Raw genomic sequence first — 13,619 nt, 5'->3', positions numbered from 1 at the left:
CTCCTCAAGGTTGTACTCTGATATCCATGTGAACACTACGCACGCATGCACCTCCTCCCAATGATAAATCAAGTAGAAAAATAAACTGATTTACACAGCATCAAACGTAAGCTATGTGAAATGTGTCAGCCATCTAAAAAGCCCAGAAGGGTGGTGCCCCTGCACTCAGAGGCTGGGCAAGAAGGTCCATTATGTTTGGGGATCCCTGAACTATAGAGCAAGCCTCTGTCTGAAGGAAGGAAATGGGTAAGCATACCTTGTCTTTGATGATGCTTTCTTGGCACGCTGTGCATTTTGGACTGGAGGAGCTGAAGGAAGCAGAGTAAGTATGTCAGAGCAGGAGTCAGCCCCTCCCCCAGGCTCACAGCACAGAATGCTTTCCTTTGTAGTCAGGCCTGCTCGAGCTTGCAGCAACAGGCAGGGCTCCAGGGCTGTTGAAAACTGAGTTTAAATAGTAATCCACAGGAGAAAAAGCACTGAACTTTAAAACATGCGACTACATTCAGTAGCTCAGTCCCATTGGGAAGACTTAATGACTATGAGTTAATGACCACGAGAGTGACATTTGGTGCCACAGTGGTTCTCGGAGGGGAGCCTCTGGAAGGTGCACCCACAAATACTGAAGTCCTTCTGATGCTCTGGTCTTGGGCTATCTACAAACTCACCTGCACAGGGGAGCTGCATCTATCCTCCAGGAAACCCCACTACAGGCCTCTCCTGAGCCCAGGTGGTTTCCAGGTCCTCTTCCATGCAAATTGGGTGCTGAACCTATTGTGTCATCAGCAATTTCAACCTGGGTCCTTTCACTCTCAGCAAAACCAAGTGGCCTGTGTGGGACACGTGAATGGATGTGCTGAGGGTGTGGGACGCACAGGAGCCTGGCTACTGGGCTCGGCCTCGGTCTCAGGCACCCAGGTGTGAGTGACCAGATGAGAAAAACTCTGTGGCCTTCTGAAGCTAATGTGTCCTGAGGGCACTGACGGCACAGTGTGTCTTGCAGTGGTCTGAGTGTCAAGCACAGTGCCTGGCAAATATAAAAAGCTGCACGATGATGCTCTTCCCAGCTGACTCAACTCTGTCCTCCAAATCCCAACTTGCCCTTGTGACTTTACCATAGCAATTACTAGACTCATGAGCTTCTAGAGTCTTGGTACCCCAGATCTCTGTGGATCCCCCAGGCAAGCATGCAGCCTTGCCACATGCTCTGTTCTGCATGTGACCCTGACCTTCCTCTCTCCTGGCCCAGGGCACTCTTCAATTTTAAGGACTTAGGATCATTTGACATGACCACCATAAAACATAAGCTTCTTGCACAGAGTACAGCAAGGCAGATGGGAGGCACAGAAGCTTTGTGGGCGGAGAGGCCTGGGCAAGTGGGATGTGAGGCAGGCAGGGCAAGGTATGGAGGTCTCAGGCACTCAAGCATGAGATGTGCCTGAGTTGCTCTAAAGGCCCCCCACGCTGGAGGTCTTGGAAGAAGCAGGTGAGTGGGGGTTGAGCCCTGGAGGGCACCCACCTCAGCAGGGCGGCCATGCAGCTCTCGCAGAACCGGTGGCCACACTCCGTCTGCTTCGGGTTGCACAGCACCAGGCGGCACTTCTCGCACTTGTACTTGTCTTCCACCGTCTTCACAAACTTCTCCTTGTAGCCTCCTTGCTCCGGCACGAGCACGGACCCTGCGCCGCGATCAGGCTGCAGCTTTAGGGGTGGGTTAGGCTGCAGTGTGCCAGCAGCATCCATCTTTTTGCTTGACTCCATCTTAGGAAACTGAAATTCTGCCCGGAAAAAGGTAATGAGAACTGTCAGTCAACCCCTGAACCCTTGAAAAGGCCCAACATACATGGCTGAGAGAAGCACCCGTGCCGAGGTCTGTACTTTTGGTGTTTAAATGGGGCACCAGGACCCTTCCCAGCCTTAGTCTGCCATGGAATAAGAAACATGACCAAGTGACCACCTTCTTTTTACTTTAACCAGATCCTACCGTTAACACTGCCATTCAGAATATTCCTGAAAAATGTACTTAGTAAATTGTGTTACAAGATTCTTTAAAATACACAGAATATTTTTCTTTCATTTTTTAAAATTTATTTATATGAGTACACTGTAGCTATCTTCAGATACACCAGAAGAGGGTATCAGATCCTATTACAGATGATTGTGAACTACCATGTGGTTGCTGGGAACTGAACTCAGGACCTTTGGAAGAGCAGGCAGTGCTCTTAACCACTGAGCCATCTCTCCAGCCCCAGAGTATTTTTCTGTGCCAGAACTTCATTGTAACAATTTGGCCAAAGCAGTATCTATTGTTTTTAAGATTTATTTTGTTTTTAATTGTGTGTGTGTGATCTACATGTGGAGACACACATTAATGCAGACACCCTTGGAAGCAAAAGGCAACATATCCTCTAGAGCTGGTGTCAAACTTGGGTCCTCTGCAAGAACTGTAGGCTCTTAACCACTGAGCCATCTCTTCAGCCCTAGCAGCAGGCATGTTTGGTCAGCTTTATCTTCTGTTTAGCTCACTGACCATACTCCCAGCATACTGTTATAGACCGACCATCTCTTGTCCTAGCAGTAGCACTTACAGCAGATGAGGTATAACCAGACCAGCAGTCATGTCTGCGTGTGCCCACAAGATGAAAGGCAATTGTTTTTGCCCTCAGTTTACCAAGCCTGGAGTGCTCTGAGTCAGCCCACATACAACAGAGCCATGGTATTGCCACATGGAGCCCGTGGGGAACACAGGCTTCGTAGGGCTGAGGGACAGGCAGGTATAAAGGTCAGGCCCGTCAGAGGGACACGGGACTGGATGGGTCTCCTGGGCAGGTTCACGTCTCACACCTGCTACCAGTTTCTCTGCCTTCCACCTGCAAGTCCCATAATGAGCAATGAGAGCACTCCCCAGACGAGACGTAAGGATCCCAGACCAGGCAGTTCCATCAGCTGAGTCTTGAGGGCAAGTAAGCAAAAATAAGCAACAACATAAAGCAGCTGACTAGGTTCCTAAGGAAAAACTGACTTTAAGGAAAATTATAGCTAGCATCAATAAATACCCATTAACCCTAAATAATTGCTGACAGCACAGATGGCGTGAGCTCAGATGGCGGCAGAAAGGCTGGTTTCTCTTTCCTTACTTTCTGGATATCCTACCATCAGTGTTAAGTTTTTAAAAAAGAAGATGTATGTATGTATGTATGTATGTATATATGAGTACACTCCAGACACACCACAAGAGGGCATCAGATCCCATTACAGATGGTTGTGAGCCACCATGTGGTTGCTGGGAATTGAACTCATGACCTCTGGAAGAGCAGTCAGTGCTCTTAACCGCTGAGCCTTCTCTCCAGCCCCCAGTGTTAAGTTTTAAAGCAAGGAATTTTGAATGATAGACAGTTGCGATCTCAGAAACATTTTTGCCGGATTGGCCACACTCCTCCCCTGTGAGAGACCTCTCTGGGTGGCTCTAGCACACGGGCACTGATATACTTTGTCTCAGCTCAGCTTGCACAGCCCCACCCATCCAGTTTCCGGTGCACCTCAGCAGGTCCGAGAAAGACACCTGTGGTGGCCTTAAAGATACAGAGTTTACTTTCCTGCCTTGACACTCCCAATCCTTTTCCTCCCCCATGCCATGGATCTGCTAACTAGAAAGGCTCTGTCAAAAGTTACCAGCTCTCTTCAAAAATACATTGTAGCCTTGCCCAATTTATTTTTCCTACTTAAAAAACTGTCTGGATGGCCTAGTCAGTCATCAATGGGAGGAGAGGCCCTTGGTCCTGTGCAGGCTCTATGCCCCAGTAGAGAAGACTACCAGGGTCAGGAAGCAGGATTGGGTGGGTTGGTGAGCAGGGGGAGAGGAGGAAGGGATAGGGGGCTTTTATGTAAATAAAATATCTAATAAAAAATGTCTGGGTTTGACTGGACAGGAATATAGTTCAGTTGGTAGAAAGTTGGCCTGGACTTGGTCCCTAGTATCAAATAAAATGGGTCATGGTGACACCTGTTCAAGGTCAGCCTCATAGACATAGTGAGTTTGGGACCCATGGAAAAAAAATCTCAAAAACAAACAAAAAACCATAAAAATAAAACCCTCCGAACCCAAATAGGCCAGATCCTGTCAGCTCACAGTATCTGGGGCACCCACCTCCAGGGTCCCCCATACTTCTCTCGCCAGTATAGGCCTCAGAGCTATGAAGTAGGGCCAAGCACCCCACAGAGCAGAGGCAGAGCAGACACAAGGACTCGGGACGGCTCGGGCAGAGCCGAGTGTTCCTCTTCCCGGAGCCTTGCTCACGTACTGCTTTCTGCTGTTCTTTCTGAGGTACAAGGAGCAAATGTTTCATGGCCAGGGCTATACAAAAATGGCTGTCAGCAGCAGACCAATTAGTGAGCTGATGGTCTAGCTGCACCTGAGTGAGCTTTGATAAAAGAGAGTGCTGCTGTGGTAACGTGAAGAAGCCTTGTGCAAAATCTTCGGACGTGTAAGTCGGTTTTCAGGACTTCAAGGGACTAGTGACGGCTTGCAGTCTGCCTTTGAGGAACTTGTTCACAGGAACAACGGCTTACCCTTCTGAGCTATGTGTGGAAATGTCCTGCACGGAAGGTCTGCAGGGTTCACTAGCTGCTTGCCGCCGCCAACCATCCTATGTCCCTAGGGACACTCCAGTATCTCTAACAGCCAACTTCACAATGTCCCCTCCTTCCTCTGAAGGAGCTCCAAGCAATCCTCTGTGTGCTTGTTCCGACTGGAGAACAGCAGGCGTGGCTAGGGGATGGAATTTGGATCTCTTCAGTTGGCTGATAACCCCCACGTGTAAAGAGCAGGGCCTAACAGGCTCAGTATGTACTTACTGAGTTAATAAAGGCGAGGCATGAGCCGCTCACCTCAAACATTTTCTGTGACAAACTGACTTCAGGAACAGAAGACTTTAATAACTGATCTAATTTTGTGCAACGTGAGAACCATCAAAGATTTCAGCTCCTCACAGCTTTGGTCTGATGCTCTGCTCTATAGTGCTTAGGAAGCTATGTCAAGTAAGGGTCTTAGGAAGGAGATAAGGGTAACTGAGTTTCGTTTCTAAGTGTCTTAGTTACTTAGTTATTGCTATGAAAAGACCACAGCAACTTCTTTCATAAAAGAAAGCATTTTATTAGGGCTTGCTTACAAGTTCAGAGGTTTCGTCCATTACCCTCATGGCAGGAAGCATGGTAGCACTCACACAGACAGAGTAATGGAGGGGTAGCTGAGTTCTAAATCTGGATCCAAGGCAGCAGAAAGAGCCAATGGTTCTGTCTTGGACATTTGAACTCTAAAGGACACTCCCAGTGAGTGATATACTTTCTCCAACAAGGCCACACCCACTCCAACAAGGCCACACCTCCTAGTGCCACTCCCTAAGCACTAAAATATATGAGTTGGGACTGAAGAGATGGCTCAGCCGTTAAGAGCACTGACTGCTCTTCCAAAGGTCCTGAGTTCAAATCGCAGCAAACACATGGTGGCTCACAACCATCATAATGAGATCTGACGCTCTCTTCTGGTTCGTCAGAAGACAGCTACAGTGTACTTACATGCAATAATCTTTGGGCTGGAGCAAGCAAGGCTGGAGCGAGCAGAGGTCCTGAGTTTTAGTCTCAGCAACCACATGATGGCTCATAGCCATCTATATACAGCTACAGTGTACTCATATACATAAAATAAATAAATCTTTAAAAAATATGTGAAATGAATTGTCCTTACTATAAATGTAAACAATGAATTAATCTGGTGGCTGTATTTATTTACTTTATGCTAATCCCCAATAACTTCACAAATCAAGATTTACTTAAGACTGCACCTCAATAGCTGAGCAGTTAAATGATGTATCTTAAACGTCTATGGTAATCTGGCTACTTTCCAGCCCCATCCCATGATACTTGCATGTTATCATTAATCAGGCTCTTCAGACCCTTCTTCATCACTCCAATTCCTCCATTCTCCCCATGGTTCTGACCCTCCTTCTTTCCTTCCTCTCCCTAGTGGATGTCCACCCTATTCTCTATTCTGCCCAGCTATTTATTGGGTGATTGGTATTTATTGACAAGGCAGAGAATAGTGGTAAGAACTATTTACACAAACTTGAGACAAGAGATTCTTGGTGTAAGCATTACAATGCCATGTCTGGACTGAAACAAGATATGAGGACAGAGAAATCTGAATTTTAATAACCCCGGGGTAAACCTTACACAGCCTACAAAACATTATGCCTACATATGAGTCTATGGGGACCATCCTATTCAAACCATCACATCCACTCCCTGGCCCCCATAGGCTTGAAGCTATATCATAAGGCAGAAATGCATTCAGGACAACTTCAAATAGTCCATCAGTATCAACCCTGTTTAAAACTCCAAAATCCCTTCTGAGACTCATGGCAATCTTCTAACTGTAATCCTCAGACAATCAAAATCAAAAGCAGACCACATACTTACAACATATAACAGCGTAGAATATATCTTATCATTCCAAAAGGGGGAAAAGGGAACACCGTGAGGAAATAGTAGACTAAAGCAAGACCAAAAAACAGCTGGAAAAGCTCCACACTCTGTGTCTCCCTCCATGTCCCATGTCAAAAGTGTTCAAATCTCCAACTCGGTTCAGGTTTGTTGACTGAAACACACTTCTCTCTCCTGGGTTGACTCCATACCCAGTCTGCAGCTTTCCTTGGTAAGTATCCCACGAGTCTGGCATCTCCAACATCTTGGGGTCCCCAAGGCAATCCAGGCTTTACCTTCACAGCTTCACACAATGGCCTCTCTAGACCTCCATGCAGGGACACCCCTGACACAGACCTGGCCTGGACAACTTTCCTTAGCTGTGGAGGGGGATTCCATAACCCATTTCATGTATTTTTGACTCTAAAGCCAGAACCACATGACCAAAGCTGTCATGTTCTATTGTTTGCTTGAGCTGGAACATGGCTCCTTGTTCAAATACATTTTCACCAGCTTTCTGTTTTCGACAACTTCCTTTACTGTCCAAGCTCGGCTGTCTTGGAACTAAATCTATAGAGCAGCTTGGCCTTCAGCTCAGAGATCCACCTATCTCAGCTTCCGTCAGTGCTGGGATTAAAGGCCACCACTCACTTTCCTTTCTTTCGTCTGTCTCCATGGATAGTGGACTTGACGCCACGCGTCCTGGTGCTCCTTGTCTCCTCACACTGTAGAGTTTGTATTTTTTCCTTGCTCAGCTGCCTCCTCTTCATTATAAATCTGCATAAGCATGCCCACGAATAACCAAGCAACACAGTCAATACTAGGCCATCTGGAAATTTCCTCTGTCAAAGCTGTTAATCTGTAATTCTTTAATTTAGCCTCAGACAGATTTGGGGTGGGGGTGGGGAGAAGCGGCCAGAAAGTGTCAAAATATTACAAGAACCCTCTCTAGGCTACATACTAATATTCTTCTCCTCTGAAACCTCTTGAGCCAGGCCATCATAATCTATATTAGTCTCAGCACCACTGTCTCCCATGCTCCTAACAGTATAGTCCATCAAGCCCCACTTAAAGCATCCAAATGCTTTCCTAATCCAAAGACCCAAGGAGAAACCACATGGTCTGGCCTGTCACAGTAATACCCCACTCCTGGTTCAAGGTCTGTTTTAGTTAGGGTTTCTAGTGCTCTGAAGAGACTCCATGGCCATAGCAACTATTAAAAAAGAAAGCATTTAACTAAAGATGGCTTACAGGTTCAGGGGTTTAGTCCTGAGGTGGGAGCATGGCAGGACACAAGCAGACACGGGGCTAGAGAGGTAGCTGAGAGTTCTACATTTGGTTCCAAAGACAGATATCAGAAAGAGATCAAACCACTGGGCCTGGCTAGGGCATTTAAAAACTAAAGTTCACCCTCAATGACACACTTCTTCCAAGGCCACACCCATTAAAACAAGGTCACACCTCCTAATGGCATCCCCAAAGCATTAAAATATATGAGTCTATGGGGGCCATTTGACCAAGCAAATGATGAATAATCTTTCTCTTTCTATATATGGCATGTTGTGCTCTACATAAACAAGTAAAGATTACAACTGCAGGTCTTTGTTTTTGTAAAATGCCAAAAAAAAAAAAAAAAACAAACAGATTTAAAAAAAGAAAAAGAAAAGGCTATACCAAGCATATTAAGGAAAGCCTTGCAGCAATTTGCTACAAAAGGCACAGAATACCAGGAGCACGCAGGTCTGTCAGGATTCACCTCATCCCCTCAAGAGCCCCAGAGCCACCTGTAGGCTTCTGACAGGGACCAGCATTGCAGAAGCCAAGGGAAGAATGTGAACAGTGCTGCAGGATATGTGATCACATTATAAACCTCCAAATTGTGCCACTTCCTGAAAAAACCTGTTTCTAGTTGTGGTGCAGCTCACGCTAGGACACACTTTTAATCCAAGAGCTTTCAGTTTGTTGTAAACAGGATTAAATAAAGTCAACCACAGGATGAGGGGCAGAGCAAGCACCTAGTTGACAGGAAGTGAACATAGGAAAAGAACCAGAGAAGTTAGGAGGAAGTCAGGAAAACTGATAGACACACAGGGAGGAGCAGGGAGGGACAGTTGATTTGAGGGTTTAGTGAAGGCCTAGAGAAGGGCAGTGGGCTTTTCCTTTTGAGATGTCAACTGAGGAGGAAGGTCAGCTGGGTACTTCTATGTCTTTCTAAGACAGCAGGCTTTCACCCCAGCATTTGGTTCCAGAGTCCAAATGTTTAGGATTTAAAACAAACAAACAAACAAAACAAAACAACAGGACAGCAGGGCAGTGGTGGCGCACGCCTTTAATCCCAGCACTTGGGAGGCAGAGGCAGGCAGATTTCTGAGTAAAACCAAAACAAACAAACAAACAAATAAATAAATGGCTCTTTAAAACAAAACAACAACAACAACAAAAAAAGAAAATTCTTCAGATACATTGTTGGAAGCCAATGAAAACTATGGCTTAATTCAGATATTCGACACAGTTTATGGAGGGAGACACAGCTGCTTGCTTCTGCGCTGACTGTGTTGCCACGCACATCGCTCTAAGCTTGAGAAGGAATTGTCTGTGCTGGGTAGTAGCAGTCAGAGAATCTGGAATTATCTTAATTGTTTTCTAAGGGTCTGGACTGTCATAATGAAATGAGAATCAGAGCCTCTTGCTTGTCTACAGCTCACAGCACTGTACACCTTTAGCATGAATGTGACCTGCTATATCTACTGTGTATTCAGTATCACAAGCTAATCAAATTTAAATTATATTATTTTGAGTTAATTATTTTTGTATTAGTTTACATCTAGATTTTACATTAAGATGGGAATTCACTCCCTTTATTAAAGCCCAGTGGCTTTAGTCTGCTTTTAAATGGTATAGCTACCACCATTCTCTAATTCCAGAATATTCTTACCTTTCCACTGAGATGCCCACCCCCTCCTGTCCTCTTGTTTTTTCGTTTTTGTTTTTTGAGACAGGATTTCTCTGTGTAGCCCTGGCTGTCCTGGAACTCAGTCTGTAGACCAGGCTGGCCTCAAACTCAGAAATCCGCCTGCCTCTGCCTCCCGAGTGCTGGGATTAAAGGCGTGCACCACCATGCCCGGCTCTGAAGAATTTTCTTATCAGCACATGAAAACTTGAATTATTATTATCTACTAGTCTATGCTACTTTTCATTGAAGTATCTTTCACTCATGCTATCTTCTGAGTTTTAGCACATGACTTAATACTAACAATTAAATTACTTTTACTTATAAATAGTGTGAACAGTATCTCCACAGGGACATAGATTACACGAAGATCATATGCCACAGGAGCCACAGGGTTGCTTTTTTTTTCTAACACCCACCCTCCCCTCCCAACAAGATACTCTGCCTACCGAGTGCTGGGATTAAAGGTGTGTGCCACCCCCAACCCTCTTCAGCTTCATTTCCTAAAATAAACACATGAGCGTGTGCACACACACACACACACACACACACGCACACACATGCACACACACACACATGCACTCACAGTATAGAAACTGTGTTTCTACAGGCAATGTATTTAAGCTGTATTTAAAGACCATACTTTCTAGCCCAATTAGGGGAGTGTGTTGCCCACAGAACACTTAGCATCTGCGGCATGCTACACTCTCAGAGGCTGGATGTCAACCTAATAATCCTATTCAGAACATAATTCCTGAACTTTTCCACTTTCCAATTCACAAAAAAAGATACTATTCTGTTTACTCTGCATCAGAAAGCTTCTTGCAAGTTGCTGTGCTCACAGCAGCAATGTTTAAAAGCGCACTACAGTAAACTGACCACACACCAGGCAAGTGCCCTCCTAAGGAGGAGCATGGGATGCAGCACGGTGCTGGAGTACATGGCACGGCCCAGGACTGATCCACCGTGATTTGTAATGCAAAAATTAATATGATAATCTTTAAATTCATGTGGAAATATAAGAGGTCTAGAGTATATAAATCTTGGAAAAAAACAAGACTCACTTTCTGGTTTAAACTTTTAATGTTCAGCTCAACAATCAGGCTCTGATATCAGCATAAACCTGAAGAGCCAGGAAGGTGGTCACTGGCCACTCATAGCTGCTTAGAGACCTGTCTCCACCTTTCTTCTCAAGCGGTCAGCTGGCCTGAGGATGGTGCTTTGGGGAGGGTAAGTGGCAGGTAGATTCCAAGCCCATGTGCAGTGGTAGGTAGATTCCAAGCCCATGCGCAGAACACCCTTCGGTCAGAGCCTGTGTGCTACTCCATCCTTGTACTCTTTCCAAATGGAAACAGCGCCTGAACTTTCTGTTTACGATTATTACTTGCACTCATATTTAAAAACTTCTGTTTGCTTTATGTGTATGGATGTTTTGACTACATGTATGTCTAGTCTAGGCATGCCTGGAGCCCAGCAAGCCAGAAGAAAGTGCTAGCTCCTCTGAAGCTGTAATTCTAAACAGCTGTGAGCTATCATACAGGTGCTGGGAACCAAACCAGGGTCTCTGCAAGAGCAGCCACCTCTGCAGCCCCTTGTTTGTGTTACTGAGACAAACTCGCTGTCCAAGCCTCTGACTTAGCGTGCAGCTGAAGATGAGCCCCCCTGAGCCCTCAAATGCTGCATTACAGGTGTGTGGATTACAGGTGTGTGGATTACAGGTGTGAGCCACCTCCAGCTCATGCTTCTCTTCCTGTCAGCTCCTGCCATGTCTCTCGCATTACACACATTTCATGTTTACCATGGGATACACTTCATCTTCTGGATGTGGTAATGGTTACTTATCATGCACAATGGTGTTCCAGCTTCTGTATTATGCACAGTCGGCTCTCAACATCCTAACTCAGCTCTTCTGAGGAACGTGGACAAATGTCTCTAGGGCACACACCATAGATTAAGGGTCCAGGGTTAGCAAGTGCCATCTTCAGGTCAATCTAGGCAGCAGCCTGGTTTTCTAAGGCCCTAAAGTCAGAACGACTTTTAGGCTTTAACATGTAAAGACAAAACAAAGACCACGTGATAAAAAACATAGGGAGTCCCCCAAACCTATTTAGTGAGATATTGACACTTTTGGTCTTCATGGAAACAGTGTGGTACTTTTAACCCTGAACTATGTTAGAAGTGCAGAGAAACTGCTGGTGGGCAGGTTGCAGAAATGGCAGCGTCCTAAGGGAGCTGTCCTGAGACGATGTGGACATGCCCACAGGCAGCCCCACCCACAGCTGGAGCTACAGCCCTCTGTGTCTCTGCCAGGCTAACCATGGGTGAGAAACTGCTTCCTCGCTCTCGACCACAACAAACACAGAAGCCTTCTGTGACCTCAAAGTGGGAAGGTGGTTGGGAATGGACCTCAATGGCTGCCTAGCATGTGAGGCTAGCCCAAGCTACATAAGACCCTGTCTTTAGAACTATGGGTGGGGTGCTCAGTGGGCTGAAAGATATCTGCCAAAAAAATCTAGCAACCTAAGATTGAACCCTGAGATCTACACAGTGGAAGAACACTCACACCAACACCATATCACATCCTCACCATATGTGTGTGTCCTCAAACTCAGAGATACACCTGCTTCTGCCTCCTGAATCCTAGGACTAGAGACGTGAGCCGCCACACCCAGCTATAATTAAAACAAACAAATAAACAGCAACAACAACAAAAAACAAAGTCTCTTTACCTAGCCCTTAATGGCTTGACCAAAAGTAAAAATAAAGTCTAGGTGGGCAGCTCTCTGCTTTCAAGGCCAGCTGGAGCTACACAGTGAATCCAGGCTAACTGGGGATAGAACAACAAACTAACAAAACTGGGCTGGAGAGCGGGCCCAACAGTTAAGAACACTGGCTGCTCTTCCAGAGGATGTGAGTTCAATGCCTAGCACCCACGTGGCAGCTCACAACCATCTGCAACTCTAGTTCTAGGGGCTCTCATGTTCTCTGCTAGAATGCACTCAGCACAGACACACATGCAGACACACATCCACACACGATCATTTCTTTAAAAATAAAACACTTCAGGCTGGAGGGATGGCTGAGCAGGCAGGACTTTCTCTCATGTCTGACTACCTGAGCTCAGTCCCTGGGACTCGCATGGCAGCAGAAGAGAACTGAAGCCTGCAAGCTGCATTCTGACCCCTGCACAAGTAAGGGCTCTCTCTCTCTCTCTCTCTCTCTCTCTCTCTCTCTCTCACACACACACACACACACACACATCAAATTAGAAAAAGAAATCTTAATTAAAAAGGAGGAGATGGGACATCTGGGTCTGGCTCCCTCTACACACAGCCTGGGAAACACTGCTTACCTGACCAACCTCAGGAAATGGCAGCCTATGACCCCACGCCACACAGTAAGTTCAGGGGAGAAAAGAGCAGAGGTGCTGGAAGTTATCCACAGAAACTGACCCTGAGAAGATGCTAAACTGAACACAGAGAATCAAAGGACGCTGGCATGAGCTATGGAGCACAGGTTCTGGGGACAGCTGATGCAGATGGCAGTGACCCCACCAGACTCCTTTTGATCCTTCGTGGGGACAATACCTACAAGTTCAGCACCCAAACAAAGACTTAGTTCAAAGTCTTCAAACAAACAAAAAAACCATTTGTAAAAATTAAGTTCCCATAGTTAAGACAGCTACATTATTTCTAGGTTGTTTGTCACAAGGACATCCTCGGGAACCCCCATGTGACACCTGCAGGATACGCACAATCATCAGAAGAAATGGTAAAATGTGGCTTTGGACGCTCTCCAAACAGAAGACTGTGGAAACTGTGATCAGATTTCATGACTGGATAGAAATACTTTTATTTCACTTATTTTTACATGCCTATACACATAGTGTACCTCTGTCCTAAAATTGAGATTTAGTGAAATTCTATACTTATTTTATTGAAGAAAAATTATGCTGGTTCAGTCAAATGCATTAGAGACAGCATTTGAAGAACATTGAGGGTTTTATTAACCATGTAAGAGACCAAGCTGAGGAAACGACAGGGAGTCTCCAATGTTCAGAAGCTGATCACATAAAAATCTGGGTGACATGGAAGGTCACCCACAGGATGGAACCTGGGGCTATTGTCGACACCTCCCTTTCCACCCTCAGGAAAATCAAGTGGGAAAAGAATGTTTGCTTTTGACACATGAAGAG

At 45.8% G+C, this 13,619-nt stretch overlaps 1 protein-coding gene across 9 annotated transcripts in view; it reads right to left on the bottom strand.

Annotated features, from left to right (window-relative positions):
- Traf3 (TNF receptor-associated factor 3) overlaps positions 1–13,619 on the bottom strand; it is a 100,835-nt gene that overhangs the window by 27,819 nt on the left and 59,397 nt on the right. For all 9 annotated transcript variants that reach the window (XM_006515801.3, XM_006515798.3, XM_006515802.3 and 6 more), the window contains 2 exons: positions 1,517–1,775; positions 257–308 (listed from right to left, as the gene is read on the bottom strand). In XM_006515801.3, the coding sequence (XP_006515864.1) occupies positions 257–308; positions 1,517–1,758 (294 nt within the window). In that variant the 5' untranslated portion in view covers positions 1,759–1,775. The remainder of the gene's footprint in view (positions 1–256; positions 309–1,516; positions 1,776–13,619) is intronic.

The sequence above is a fragment of the Mus musculus genome, chromosome 12 (assembly GCF_000001635.26).
Source record: "Mus musculus strain C57BL/6J chromosome 12, GRCm38.p6 C57BL/6J".
In the NCBI taxonomy this organism is placed as follows: domain Eukaryota; kingdom Metazoa; phylum Chordata; class Mammalia; order Rodentia; family Muridae; genus Mus; species Mus musculus.
This window is presented reverse-complemented; position numbering and strand designations above follow the sequence as displayed.